Below are 13,719 nucleotides of genomic sequence, written 5' to 3'. Positions count from 1 at the left end.
CAACGGGGGATCAGGGGGGGCCGTGAAGGGGAAGGCTCTGCAAATCTGCAGTGCTGGATTGTTTGCTCTGTCCACCCCCATTTGCACACACGGTAATGAGCCACGAAAGGAACGTGAACCCCCCTGCACACGGCTGACAATACGCGCACTCACGCCTCCCCCCGTGTGAGCCGTGGACCCCTGCGCGCGACCCCCTGCGCCGCGCGCCTGTGTGTCGTGAGGTCCCAGATGATGACCGACCCGTCGCTCGACGCGCTGGCGGCCTCGTCCCCGCCGCCGTTGTTGACCGCGATGCAGTTGACCGGGCCCTTGTGGTCCTTGAGGCTCGCCTCCATCGTGGCCACGCCCTTGGACACGCGCCACACGCGCACCATGCCTGCGAGGGGCGGGCCCAGGCCGCGACGCGAGGCGGAGGCTTCGTGTGGATTCACGCTGCGTCGGGGCTTGCCTCAACCCACATGTTTTGCCAGATTTGCAATTGCAGGTGTGCATTTCCGGGCATGTGTGAGGACTTTGCGCGCCCTGCAGCTAGGCATCCCCCAGGATCCGTAATCCCCCGCTACTTACCCTCCTCGCCGCCGGTGATGATGCGGCCCGCGTCGGGCGTGACGGCCACCGCGGTGACGGCCTTGTGGTGGGCGTCGTTGATGGTGTACAGCAGCTTGCCGGACTGTGGGCCAAAGGCGCGCACCTTGCCGTCGCTCCAGCCACTGATGATGCTCTTGCCGTCCTGTGGGGGCGTGGGGGCGTGGGGGCCCGGGCATGACGAAGGGGCCCGAGTTTGGGACCGATGAGCGATGATGGCGAACAGGCTGCCAGCTCCGGCGGAGCTGTGCAGACCTTGACGCGCACACCGCCACAGGCTTCGATGTCAGGACGGGTGCAGCCTGCAAGGCGCGGCGGCGCGCACGCGGCCGCACGCCACTGCTGGTCCGAGCGTCCCGCGAAGCGCCCATCACGTGCCGCGCGGGCCCGTGGCCCCGCCCCGCCCCGCCCACCACCGCAAACGAGATGCACTTGCACTCGAGGTTGGGCACCGCTATCCGTAGCAGCTCGCGGCAACTGTTGAGGTGCCACACACGCACGCAGCCCGCGGCAGCGGTGGCGAAGACCTCGCTGTAGCCCGCTGGGAAGGCGAGCGCGTTGATGCGGTCGGGGTGGGCCGTCTGCAGCAGCTCCTCTGACAGCCTGGGGGTTTCAGGAGAGGGGGTTTGGGTGAGGGGGGGGACTACGGCTGGCTTCAAATGTACGCACGAGGTACGTAATCTGACATCCGGCCACCCACAGGTGGCATCGAGCATCAGCTATGGCGCACACCTGGGTGAAGCAACATGAGAGGCAGCTGGCTGCATTTCGTCGACGCGCTGCATCCAGGCCTCTTAGGAGGCGACGCAGCGGGCAGCGCGGGCGACGCGCGGCGAGCCCCACCGCAGACGCCGCGGCGCCGCCTTTGCACTTCCTATCCCCCAGCCCCGCCTACCAATAGACCCCCGGGGCTCACTTGCACGCCGTGGCGTCGTATGTGACCCGATAGATGTTTGACGCCTGGGTGCCCACCAGCACGCTGAACGCGCCGCCCTTGCCGGCGCCGCCCTCCACCACTATGCTGCTCACGCCGCCCTCCAGCCGCACAGACGCGACGACGCCCATGGGCTTCAGCCGCTTGGGGTTGGCCGCGCTCGGCTCCTGCGCAGTGCGCAGCAGGCACAGCGCGCCGTCGCCGCCGCCGACAATGAGGTGGTCCGGGATGGGCGCCTCGGCCGAGGCGGTGGCGCCGCGCTGCAGGGGCGCCTTGGCCGGGCCAGTGTTGCGCAGGAGCACGCGGTCAAGGCTGACCTAGGGGTGGGGCGCGCGACATGTGTGTGTTGTGTGTGTGTGGGTTGTGTGAGAGATTGTGTGTGTGTGTGTGTATGTGTGTGTGTGTGTGTGTGCACGCGCGTGTGTGCGCGCATGGGCATGGGCATGGGTTTGAGAGCAACAAAGTGGTCTGCTGCGCCATGTCCTGACGTGCATGCGCGTTCCTGGTGCAAGCAACCTCACACCCCCACCCACTCACCCAACCCACTCCTGGCCCCAGCCCACCTGCAGCACGTCCCCTGAGGTCGTGCCCGCATACACAAACGCGTCGCTGCTGTCCACCGTGAGCGACCGTATCATGCGCTGCAGCTGCCCCAGCTGCGCGTCCTGAGGCACCAGCTTGTTGTTGGCGCTGCGGCGCGCGCGTGGACGGCGGGGCGGGGCGGCGCTGGGGTCGCGGCGCCAGGCCCGTGATGCATGCGCCGCTGCCGCTCCTGCACACGCATCACTACTCTCAAACATCTCAACTGGCGCCAGCAGTCGGAAAGCGCCCTTGCCAGTCACAGGCGCCTCCGCCAGCCGACGCCTCCGCCAGCCGGCCCACGTCGTAAAGCGGATGCGCGGGCTGCCCAAGTGACCTCCTCCTGGACCGCCAGCCTCTTCGCGCTGCCAATTTCCGCAGCAGGCCTGCTGCCTGGCGGCTTGACCCCCTCACCCCCAAAGTTGCCCAGCCGGGGCGCACCCCCGGGTGGCGCGGCGCACCTGTCGTACGTCCACAGCCGCAGGTTGTAGTTGCCGGCCGTGACGATCTTCGTGTTGTCGTGGTTGAGGAACGCCATGCGCAGCACAAAGTCCGCGTTGGTGGGGCTGCCGCAGATCGGCTCGCCGCTGGCCACGTTCCACAGCACGATGGAGTTGTCGTCGGCGCCGCCCAGCGACGCCAGGACGGTCTCATCTGGGGAGAAGGAGAGCGCCTGGATCTTGACCTGAACAGCGGATGGGTTGGGGCCGGGGCCCATGCAGAGGTGGGGTTACGGGTCGCTGGTGCACGGTCGGTGTTTCAATGCTGTTGGGCGAAGGGTTACAAGGGGGGCCCGTCATGCGCCAGCTGCTGCTGCTGTGAATGATGGTTGTGATGCTGCTGCTGCTGCTGCTGCTGCTGCTGCTGCTGCTGCTGCTGCTGCTGCTGCTGCTCCTGCTGCTGCTCCCGTTGCTGCTCCTGCTGCTCCTGGTGCTCCTCCTGTTGCTGCTGCTGCTGCTGCTGCTGCTGCTGCTGCTGCTGCTGCTGCTGCTGCTGCTGCTGCTGCTGCTGCTTCTACCGCTACCGCTGCCGTTTTGCTACTTCTGCTCTTCTTAATGTCCACTCAAGAACAGCGCGTCAGATTGCTGCGCTGCGCCGCTGCTGCCTGAGCGTTACTATCTATGTCGACCGACTGTGGGGAAAAACAAGGAACACCCGCGCGCCTTTTGCAGCTGCAGCCTGTGCACAAGGCTCCGCGTCGTCAGGTCCCACACGATGATGTCAGCGGCAAAGCCGAGGTACGTGATCTGGCCGCTGGCCAGGTAACGGCCCGATTTCGACAGCGCCAGCGCCGAAACGCGGTCCGTGTGGCCCTGGAGGAACTCCTGCGCTCATGGTTGCAGGGTGTGTGGCCCGCCCAGTGGCGTTCGGTGCGGCGCATGGTGCCCTGGGTGAAGGCGCACATGCTTCCATGCCCGTGAGGTATGCATGCCATTGCTCAGGGGTGCCTGACGGCGCCTGCATGCGCGTGCGCAGCACGCCGGCGCCAAATCTGGGGCATTGAGCTCAGGCCGGCGGAAAGGCGCGCGTCGGCTGGGAGGCAGCAGGACGCACGAGTAACCACACCTGAGCTCGAGGATCATTCTTGTCACGAAGCACTACCGTGCTTCCCAGGGGATAGATCAGCGTGCGGCCATCCGGGTGGAGGAGCAGCGTGTCGTCCGCCCCGCTGAAGCCCACGACACTGATAAGGCTTAGCTGAGACGTCTGATCGCTCATGTTATCAAAGGTCCTGAGATAGCCTTCTCAACTGTGGTGCCCGCTCGTCAGCATGCTCTCCTTGACCCTCAGTATCAATCACGCTCTTCTCAAACACTTTTGGTAGCACTCAAAAAACTTCCTGATTACCGGCACTTTCACTTGGATGCCCTGTGGTGTTGTTGATCTGGGCAGTGCGACATGGCGGTCAAGACTGCTGTCGACTTAGCTTTGACTGAGCTGTGCAGCAGCTGGTGCACCAGCATGCCCTGCTTCTCAACCACTAATAGCGTAATAATTTAAATCCCTTATATTTGAACACTCATCAAGAAGGTGTTTTTGAGATGTACTCATCATGGCCAATACACGCCAGCGAGTTTCACGATATTGGAGTTGGTCAGATACCAGGCCAGTCCGTCCCCCCACATTTGCACACATTTTTATCCCTGAGGGACCGTCTGCATAGCTTTAATGGATGCAACCAAAGTCAGGCCTGAGTCAGGCCTTGAGCGATGCACATCCGCATGCCACCTTCTTCCTCTTTGTAGCATGCCACCTGCTTCCTCTTTGTAGCAGCCTCGGTGGAGATATGGCAAAAATGGGGTTACTGGCGTTGCAGAGGTGGTCATTCTAGTAGGTTTTGCAGCAAGCAAGCGCGTGAAACTAGCAAGAGATGCACTACGGGCACGACTTCGGTCCAATGACGCTCAGCTGTGATCAGTGTGCTTGACCCAAGGCTTCCATGCAAAGAACATGACTCAGCCCGCAACATTCTGCATAAATGTTGCACTGCGTGAAATTCAATTTGCACTCAACTCCGTGCTTGTACGGTATGCCGCTGCCCTTGCTCATCTCCCTGCAAACACGGCGCTGGGACCTGACTCCTTCACGGCACCACAGGTCGCCGCACGCATCACCTGCGTGCTATGTCTACAGGAGGTTGAACGCGGTGCTGCACCTGTCAAAACGTACAGCCCTCATGGTTTTTGCTGCGAACCGAAAACCCTGCAGGACGCGGTGATTTACGCCCAGCGTCCTTGACATCAGCAACTTGCGAGATTGCTCAGGAAAGGCCGCTTTTTGGCGGCCAGAGACAGCGAGTCATACAACATCAGGCAGCGTACTACACAACGCATCATGCGTGCTTTTGCAGAGGCACTTGTGCATGCCGCACATGCCGCGCGGTGCTCGGCGGCATCAGGTGCAGCGCTGCAGCGCGCTGCCACGGGAGCAAGCCCTTGCATGGAGTTACGGCCATGGCGTACAGAACGTGCCGCATCACACCTGGGGGCCTCCTCATCCTCGGCGCCCTGGCCAGGGCCGCCGGCGGGCGCGGCGCATCGAACCCACAAAACCGACGCGCAAGAGCACGAGAGCAGCAGCGAGGACGGCAGCGGCGGCACGCACCACCAGCACCCAGCATCTTTCCAGCAGCAGGAGAACACTTGCTGGAGCTGCCATGACCGGCACAAGCGCGGCAGCCTGCTTTGCCAGTCGTGCGACAAGATCCAGCCGGTGGACAGCAGCTTAACATATTTTGACCTCCTAGGCATGTGAGCATGGGTTTGAGACGCTCAGTCGAGCGGCGTGTTTTGACGACGGCTGCGGCGAGCGCCAAGCACGGCAGACAGCCACTTGACGTGCAGGCTGCAGGTTGCGGGTCCGCTGTCCTGATCATTGGTAGGTCTGCTGCGCCCCCCTCCTCCTTGCAAACGTCTGCACCCGTCCCAGGCTTTGACGCCGCCTCGCCCCCCCTACGTGCGCCCCACCTCTCTCCCACCACCAAAAACCTGCCGCCGAGCCGCGCAGCAAGCAGCCAACCTTTGACATCGACGAGGCGTCCCTCGAGCGCCGCTACAAGCTGCTGCAGTGGACGCTGCACCCGGACAAGGCCGTCAGCCGCACCGCCGAGGAGCAGGACTTCTCGGCCGGCCACGCGTCGCAGATCAACCAGGCGTACGGCGTGCTGCGGCGGTCGCTGTCTCGGGCAAACTACCTGGTGAGCCGCCGCGTGGGCCCTCGCCCGCCGGCCCGGCGCCGATTGATCAGATGCCCGCGGACTGCTGTGAGGGAGGGGGGGTTATGCGGCCTCTCGGCGGGCCTGCGGGCTGCTCTGCGCTCGGCTCAGCGCCGGCGGCCTCATCGCCCCCGCGCCTGCCAACCCCCGCCGCCGCCCCCTTTCCCCGGCCCCGGTGCCTGCCGCAGCTGATGCTTGCGGGCGTCCCGGCCGGCGACCATTTCGAGGGCACACTGGAGGATCCTGAGCTGCTGATGGAGGTGGGCACAACCCGTAGGGATTCGACAGGGTGTGTCGGGACAAGCAGGGGGGGCGCAGCCGCCTAGCGCCACAACGTGGCACTGCGAAGCCAGCATGCTGCTTCGCAGCATGCTGGCACAGGCGGCTGGCCGAGGCGGGAGCGCGGTGCAATATGCAACATGCAACATGGAACATGCCAGCACGCTCACGTTGGGGGGCGGGGGCTGGTGCGGGCGCCGCGCGCGCTGCTGAGAGCACTGTGGGCCGCGCGCCCCCAGGTCATGGAGGCGCGGGAGCGGGTGGAGGGCACCAGCGACCCCTCGGAGCTGCGGGAGCTGCTGGCGGCAAACCGGTCCGACCAGCGGCGCGTGGAGGGCCAGCTGTCGGCCGCGTTTGGGGCAGGGGACACCGCCCGCGCCGCGGCGCTGGTGGCGCAGCTGACATACTATGTGCGGCTGGAGGAGGCCATTGTGGCCAAGTTGTGATGGATTGTAACCCTTATTTGGCGGCATGGCTTCCCGGCGCCACTCGGCCGGCGATGAGTCGTCCCTGTGCTGAGTCACCATTGTGGCATCAGCAGCAGTCCCAAGTCGAGCTTCGCAGTGATGCCGGCTTCCCTGCCTGCGCCACCTCTGGCGCCACGGTGGCCGTGCCTTTGAGCATGCATACGAGCACTTTGTGATTTAGAGAGCTGTCGCACACATTTCACCATTTGGCCAGGCGCCCCACCTCCCAGGGTTTGCACAGACAGGCTTTTGTGATGCACCGGCCAGTTGTGGCATTATGTAACCTTATGTTACATTTGAGGGAGTCCAGACTGAGATCCGGGGAGTGTTCTATGCCCCGTTGCCGCAGCGTGCCGAGTATTGATCAGGCTTGCTCTCTTGTTCATCGATCCAAACATGGATCATGGGAGTGTCAGATCTGCCATACCTAGATCTACCATACTAGAAAGGCGCAAGCGTGGGGACGAAGAAGCACAAGGGCAAGCCGCCCAGCAACACACGTGGGGTTGTGGGCTGCGCGAAGGTGTGCGGTGGCACCGAGCGAGTTAGGGGCGCAAGGGCCTGTGCGGGTGAATGCAAGTAGGGTTATCAGCGACAAATGCACGTCGTGTGCTGTCGCACGGACGAAAGGGGAGAGGGAGGGTTGTGTGCACGAGTGCGGGGCGCCTGCTGGGAAGCTGCCGGGAAATCGACGTGCGGCGGCACCGCCTGCCTGGCTGCAATACAGATCGACACACAGAGAGGGCGAGCCGCGGTGGATAAAAAGCGCGCCGGGGCCAAACTTTGGCAGCGCGGCGGCAAGCCCGGGCCCGGTGGGCTGCGCGGCGCGGGTGCCACGGGCAGAGGCGCATTGGCGCGTGCCCTGGGCGGCACTTGTGCACTGGGGGTACAAAGGCAGAGCGGCGGCTTTCGGGAGCGAGCATCAACCCATAGTTCTGCTGGGGGCGAGGCCCACTCAAGCCTACAGCTGGTGATGACCCATACGCCCGCGGCGCGCGGCGGCCAAAGCCCCCGCGGCGCGGGCTCAAAAATGAAGGCTCCGTCGACGGTTTTGCAGGAGAGGTGTGCGCGGGGGCGGCGCGTCGGCGCGGACCGCGTGCGCCCCTACGCGGGGCGTTTGGTGGCGGGCGGCCGGTGCGAGGTAGCCGCGGCGGCGCGGTGCTGTGTGGTTTCGAATCTAATGCCATCCGTCATGCGCGCTGGCGAAAATCTACTCGAGGCCGCCGTCGTGCATCACATAATGCCTAGCGCTTGGCGGCACGTCGGACGCCCTCGCCTGTGCTGCAGCTTCCCATCTGCACTCCACACCGCGGGCAGGTCCAAAGCGCTGCCATGGCCCGCCAGGCTGCGCGCCAGATGGGTCGCGGACAGTCCAGAGGGTCCTAGGGCAGCCAAAATGGGCCCAGGGCAGTCCAGGGGGCCACGACCCAGTCCGGACCCCCATGGGACAGTCCAGAGGAGCCTATGCCAGTCCGAAGCGCGGCAGGACCACAGTGACGTAAGACCAGGCCATGGCCGCTGTGAAGATGTAGGAATCAAAGCGGTCCAACAATCCGCCGTGGCCGGGGATGAGGTTGCCAGAGTCCTGGGAGGGGATTGCGCAAGGGACGAGCGGGAGGTGAGGCCGCCGCTTTGATGGGTAGACAGACATGTTGGCGGCCCAGTCAGCAAGGCTTCGTGAGGGGGTGTGAGAAGCGCAAGGGGTGCCCGTCGAACACCCACTGCCACAGCTGCCAAGGCGTGGGCGGTACAACCGGGCGGCTGCCAGCGCCATGCACCTCCATCGGCCGCCACATCCGCACCATCAGCGAGTCGCCCCTCCGCCCTTGCTTCCCCCTCATGCCCGGTCAACCTCACCTCCGGCAGCCCGCAGCGCACCCTCTCCCTCACCTTCATGCCCGCATCCCGCTTCATGACGCTCTCGATGAGGTCCCCGAAAATCGATGACACAAACGTCAGCACGCCGTACCCCACCGCCGCCACCGCGCTGCCCGGCCAGCCGAGCAGCGCTCGCAGGCCGAGCGCCGCCGCGACCGACGCGGCCAGGCCGCCGGCCGCGCCCTCCACCGTCTTCTTGGGGCTGATGTCTGTGAGCTTCGTGCGGCCGAGGGTCTTGCCCACAAAGTAGGCGCCCGTGTCGGCGGCGACGACGCAGGCGACGGTCACGAGGGTCGCGACAAAGCCGACCGTCACCTGGGGCAGCGCCTGGCGGGGCGCGGGGGCGCGCGGGCGCGTGGTTTGAAGGTGGCGCCAATCGGCGGGAGGGCGTGCTGTGCGGGCGGCTGCGGAGGCCGGCAGCCGCGCCCCGGCCCCTGAGTTTGGCAGGCGGCAAATAGACGCCGCTGTCGGGTCCCTCCCAGCCTGCTGCCCGCCAGCTGGGGGCCCTCGTCTGGCTCACCAGCAGGGCGGACTGAGGGGCCGGCAGGGAGAGCGCGCGCAGCTTGATCCAGAAGGAGGGCAGGTAGCCTGCGGCCGCCAAGGCGGGGCTGAGGAATTAGACGGATGACGGGCGGTGGCAAGGCGCCCTCTTGCGCCTCGCCACCTGCCTGCGCCGCCGCCCCCCTCTGGCGCTCAGCCAGGCGATGCCCGCCGCCCGCCTCGCCGAACAAAGTGCCAGCGGGCCCCGCCGCGCTGCTCACCGCAGTAGAAGAGCCCGAAGACCGAGCTGGTGAGGCCGCTGAAGGAGGGGCGCTTCGCAGCCACTATATTTAGAGCGAGCAGCAGGAACGACGCCACGCACAGCGCCGTCCCGCAGCGCACGCCCAGAGCGTGCGTGAGCACCGCGATGCTCAGGCACAGCGCCGTCGTCGCGGCCGCGACGGCCGGCGGCGGCGGCTCGTCGCCGCGCGCGGCGCCGCGGCTGGTGGCCATGCCGAAGTACTCCTGGGTCGCATGGTACACGACAAACAGGGTGGCGGCCAGGAAAGGCACGCCGCCGGCGGAGATCACCCAGGCGCCGGCGGCCCCCAGCAGCACGCCGGATATAATCCGCTGCGCGAGGTTGCTAAGGGCCTTAGGCGCCGCCGCGGCCGCAGCCACAGCCGCAGCGGCGGCCGCCGGCGGCGCTTCGAGGGCCTGCTGGTCAGCCGCCACGGGCGCGGGCGCAAACGCCGGCGTGAGCGCGGCGAACGGCGCGGCGCCGGCGGCGGCGGCTGCTGCCAGTTGCCACCGCTGCTGCTGCTGCGGCGGCTGCTGCTGCTGCCGCTGCTGCTGCCAACTTCGGTGGGCGGCCGCCTCGAAGGCCGCCACAGTCGGGTACGCACCTGACAGGCCGTGGCCGTTGACCGGCTGCGCGGCCGCCGTCAGCAGCTCGGCAGTGTCCAGCTCTGTCTGCGGCTGCGCAACACGCACATGACGGGTCGCCCTGCGTGCTGCCCAGCTGAGGCTGGCAGCCCTCAGCGGTGCAGGCGAGCCCCGAACAATGCCGTTTGCCGCAACATCCCGCAGCCGCCACGACGGCGGCCCCGCCAGCGGCGCCGCTGCGGTCATTGATGCGGCCAACATGCTCTGATGCAGCAGAGCCGTGGCCAGACGCGTTTCTAAAGGTCCAACCGCGGGCTGGTGGGTGGATGAGCGGAACGACACTTTTGTAGACCCGGGCAGCACTTCTAATAGCTAATAAGCTGCAGCACGACGCGTGCTGGTCGTGTACTTGTTGAGGAACCCGAATGCAGCAACTGGCTGATGTGGCCCGGTTGATTGTGCTGTGGTGTGCTGGCTCGACCGGCTTGCACGATGGAATATCAATGAACCTGAGATTACCAATGGACCTCCGAGGAGCACCTCGATGATACGCGGGAAGGGAGATGGGACCCGCAGTTGATTCGCGAGGCCCCACCGAGGCCCAATGCATGGACCACTTTGAATATAGTACTCAATTAACGCTCAGAATGCAACTCATGGGGAGGGAGCCTCGATGGGTACGTTGCAGGAGCCCAGCAGCCAGCAGTGTGGCTTGAGGACGACGCCCACTATAGCAATGTGGGCGGCTACTGGCACAGCCATTCGGTTCGTGCATGCCTAAGTGCAAGGCTGCTACCTGTTACCAAACGCCTGGCTTGCCTTTGCAATGACCTCATCCATGGTGTGCGTCCATTGGCAGATGAGCTGCAGTGCTCCTGCACACAAGCTCCTCCCGTGCTCGCATGCCGCATCATTCCCGCATGCTTGCTTGTCATGCCTCAGCTGCCACCCGACTCTCTATGCCCACCCCGCCGCCGACCTCGCCTCGACCATGATCCGCTGCTGCCCACACCAGGCAACACCTGAGCCCCGCCTGGTTCGGCCCACCCCACTGCATGTGCGCACCATCCCCAAACAAGGGGTTTGATCCGCCGCGGCCCTCCGTCCCAGACAGGGTTGAGCGTACTTTCAGCAAGGGTTACAGGCCAGATTCAAAACAGCGCGCTCAGCTGTCCTGCACGACAACGGGGCCCTTGCCCTTGGTGGTCTGGTCGCCGGCGACCGACACAAACGAGTACATCTCCTCCTGCAGTGTTTAAGGTGGGACAGGGGGAACGAGGGGAAAAAGTGGGATGCGCATGCGGTGCAAAAGCAGAGGCAGTGCGGGTTGGCCAGTAACCGACGCCACGGCCCAAAAGCAACTCCTGCTGCTGTCGCCGCCAAAAAACGCACTGCCCGTGCCGACGTGCTGACACTGCGCAGCGGTCATCGCTGCGGAACGACAGCCGCCCTGCTGTAACTGCTGCTGCTGTTGCTGCCGCCGCCGCGACCACCGCCGCCGCTGCTGCTTATGCAGCGCTGAGTGCTGGCGTCCCACTGCTGACACTGCGCGCGGCCGCAGCAGGTGATCCAGCGCAACATGACCACTGCCAGAATCAAACAATTCGGCTGACAATAACACTGCCACTCCAGACTGGAGCCAACGTACGCACGCCCAGGGACTGATTGCTGCGCAGTTTGCATGACTCTGCTACCAAGGGTCGACCTTGCGCACTGCCACGCCGTCCAGAGCACCCACACCGTTGCCCTGTGCTGCCACACCAAGAAATAGCACCAGCTGCACTCCAAACCTCGGTATAGAACCCCCTCGCGCGCCGCCGCGTCTGCTCATGAGTGCGCCTGCAGCAAGCAGCGCGCGGGGGCGCGCGCACCTTGGCGTCCTCGTCCTCGTTGCGCCGGCGGGAGATGACCACGCGGAGCCGCGTGGGGACGTTCTTGATGCCCTTGCTCCACACCGCCTTGTTGAGGCCCACGTCCAGGCGCACGTCCTTGGTGCCCATGAGCTTCTGGGCAAACTTTCTGATCTCCTTGACGGCCTTCGGCGCGCGGCTCTTGAACTTGGTGCTGTGCAGCTTCTTGTGGAGGTTGATGGTGTACTCCCGCGTCACCACCTCCTTCGCGCGGCGCTCCTTCTTCACCATCTGCGAGGCAGAGCAGCACGAGCACGCGTGGGATGCAGGAACAGTAGCACCATGCCCGGACCCTTGGCAGCGTGCTGGGGTGTCGCAGTTTCGCATGCTGCTTGCAGAACCCTTCCAAAGTCTATCGCAACCACCAGAAAGCCTGTGCTCTCCGCCACACCCGCGCCTCCTCGCGAGTCTGCCGCCTCCACTGCAAGGCCTACCTTGCCTGCTGCTGCTCCTTTATACGGGAAAAATACGCGGGAGAAAAGGGAGAGCTATTGCAGCCCGTGAAGCTTTGCTTCCGCGGCGCGCAAAAAGCGGCGGCTGCCCACCTCCCGCCGCAGGCAATGCCTCCCAGATCAGCGCGCAGAGCAACGCGCGTACGGCAGACATGGCATCAGCCTACAGCAAGGCCAGCAATGGCCAGCATCCTACCTTTGGCCAGGGACAGCGGAAAGGCCCTGGCACAGCATGCTGCATTGCGCGCATCCATTCCAGTCAACCGCCAGCCTGGCGGATGGGGGACATCGGACCTGGCACAGATGAGTACGGTGTTTGCTGACTGAGGGGCCACCATCTCCGGGGCAGCCGCGCTTGCCCCCAAGCTGCCCAAGCTCGAGTGCTGGGGTACATTTCTGGAGGGCAGGCGCCTGCCGAATGCGGCTTATGCACGGCCTCCACACCGCAGCGTTGCTGCGGCCCGACTGCCCCAGATTCAGTCGTTTGCTCAATTAAGCTCTTGGCCTGGCGACCTAGAGCCGCAGGGGGGCTGTCAGCGGGAGCTTCTCAGAGTACTGTAGTACCATACCCATTACTTTGAGACAGACAGGTATTGCGGTACCCAGAGCCACACGGGAGACAAGCAGCAGCCGCGTCCTTGACCGAAGTCAAGGCTTTGACCAGGCATGATGCCGGGGCGTCGCCGCACTCGGGGTTTGCTACCACTGGGGACCACATCACCCTGGTGCCCATGAGCCCCTCAGCCTGGCCCCTGACACCCCCCCCCCCGAGGGACAAGGCCCAGTGCAAAGGCAGGACGCCGCTGGGTGGCAGGAGTGAGGGGGCGAGCCAGGCGAGAGGGGCCGGCCTGCCGCAGTTCGCTGCAATGCATCCCCCCCCCGGAGCGCCGCCCCTGGACCAGTCCTGACTGACAGCTGTCGTTCCTGGGCTGTGCTACGAGCGGCCGGAGTAAATGGCCGTCATGATCAGCTGCCATGAAGGTGGGGTTGCTGCAGGATGTGTCAAGCCTGGCCAAGAGGTTGGGATGCTCGTCGATTTACTCGCAGGATGCAGCTGCGGCCGCGAAAGGCGGGAATGCAGCCCGCCCAAACGGTGGGAATGCAGCCCGGGGCCCCGCAGGCCCACCGGTCGAAGAATGTGAGGGAAGGGCCGTCGGCGCGGCCGCCGCCCCCAGCGCCGCCGCGCCTCGCAAAAAGGACATGAGCACGTTGCGCGTTGGTGGCCGCCAGGCGAGGGGCGGGCGCAGCGCAGGCGGGCGCCGCGCGGGCGGGGCGGTGGTTGGGTCAAGTTCTTTTTTCGGCGGTGTTGTTGGCCGCGCGCGGCGGTGGCGCTGCAATGGTTGCGCCCCGGCCCCGGCTCTGGGCGCCGGCCGCCAGCCAGTTGGGTTGCATCAAAGCGGTCTCCGCGCGCAGGGGGCCGGGGCCCGCGCACGTCAATGTGTGCGGACGCGGCCGTGATTGGGTTGATAAAGGAGGCGCCAAGTGCTGGTCCGGGCCCGACGGCGCCGCGCTGCCGCGCCCGGGCCCCGGGGCCGTGCGGGGCGCCGCGGCGCAG

General features: G+C 65.5%; 4 protein-coding genes across 4 annotated transcripts; 1 reads left to right on the top strand and 3 right to left on the bottom strand.

The window, feature by feature from the left end:
* Window positions 1–149: 149 nt before the first annotated feature.
* On the bottom strand, window positions 150–3,817 carry MNEG_8061 (hypothetical protein; the record flags this gene model as incomplete). Its single annotated transcript, XM_014043469.1, has 8 exons — window positions 150–376; window positions 568–730; window positions 999–1,188; window positions 1,502–1,836; window positions 2,083–2,209; window positions 2,560–2,783; window positions 3,286–3,423; window positions 3,665–3,817. The coding sequence occupies 8 exons, from the start codon at window positions 3,815–3,817 to the stop codon at window positions 150–152; spliced, it is 1,557 nt and encodes a 518-aa protein (XP_013898923.1).
* A 577-nt stretch (window positions 3,818–4,394) lies between these two features.
* On the top strand, window positions 4,395–6,538 carry MNEG_8060 (putative Co-chaperone protein hscB like protein; the record flags this gene model as incomplete). The annotated part of the gene is made up of 4 exons (XM_014043468.1): window positions 4,395–4,429; window positions 5,606–5,795; window positions 6,002–6,073; window positions 6,332–6,538. 4 exons carry the CDS (start codon window positions 4,395–4,397, stop codon window positions 6,536–6,538), a joined length of 504 nt encoding a protein of 167 aa, XP_013898922.1.
* A 1,483-nt stretch (window positions 6,539–8,021) lies between these two features.
* Window positions 8,022–10,048, bottom strand: MNEG_8059 (phosphatidate cytidylyltransferase; the record flags this gene model as incomplete). Its single annotated transcript, XM_014043467.1, has 4 exons — window positions 8,022–8,144; window positions 8,417–8,764; window positions 8,958–9,025; window positions 9,199–10,048. The coding sequence occupies 4 exons, from the start codon at window positions 10,046–10,048 to the stop codon at window positions 8,022–8,024; spliced, it is 1,389 nt and encodes a 462-aa protein (XP_013898921.1).
* A 919-nt stretch (window positions 10,049–10,967) lies between these two features.
* Window positions 10,968–11,943, bottom strand: MNEG_8058 (60S ribosomal protein L31; the record flags this gene model as incomplete). Its single annotated transcript, XM_014043466.1, has 3 exons — window positions 10,968–11,048; window positions 11,246–11,347; window positions 11,674–11,943. 3 exons carry the CDS (start codon window positions 11,941–11,943, stop codon window positions 10,968–10,970), a joined length of 453 nt encoding a protein of 150 aa, XP_013898920.1.
* Between the last annotated feature and the right edge of the window lie 1,776 nt (window positions 11,944–13,719).

This window comes from Monoraphidium neglectum (genome assembly GCF_000611645.1).
Source record: "Monoraphidium neglectum strain SAG 48.87 unplaced genomic scaffold scaffold01490, whole genome shotgun sequence".
NCBI lineage: Eukaryota > Viridiplantae > Chlorophyta > Chlorophyceae > Sphaeropleales > Selenastraceae > Monoraphidium > Monoraphidium neglectum.
Note: the sequence above shows the minus strand (reverse complement) of the source record. Positions and strands in the feature narration are given on the sequence as shown.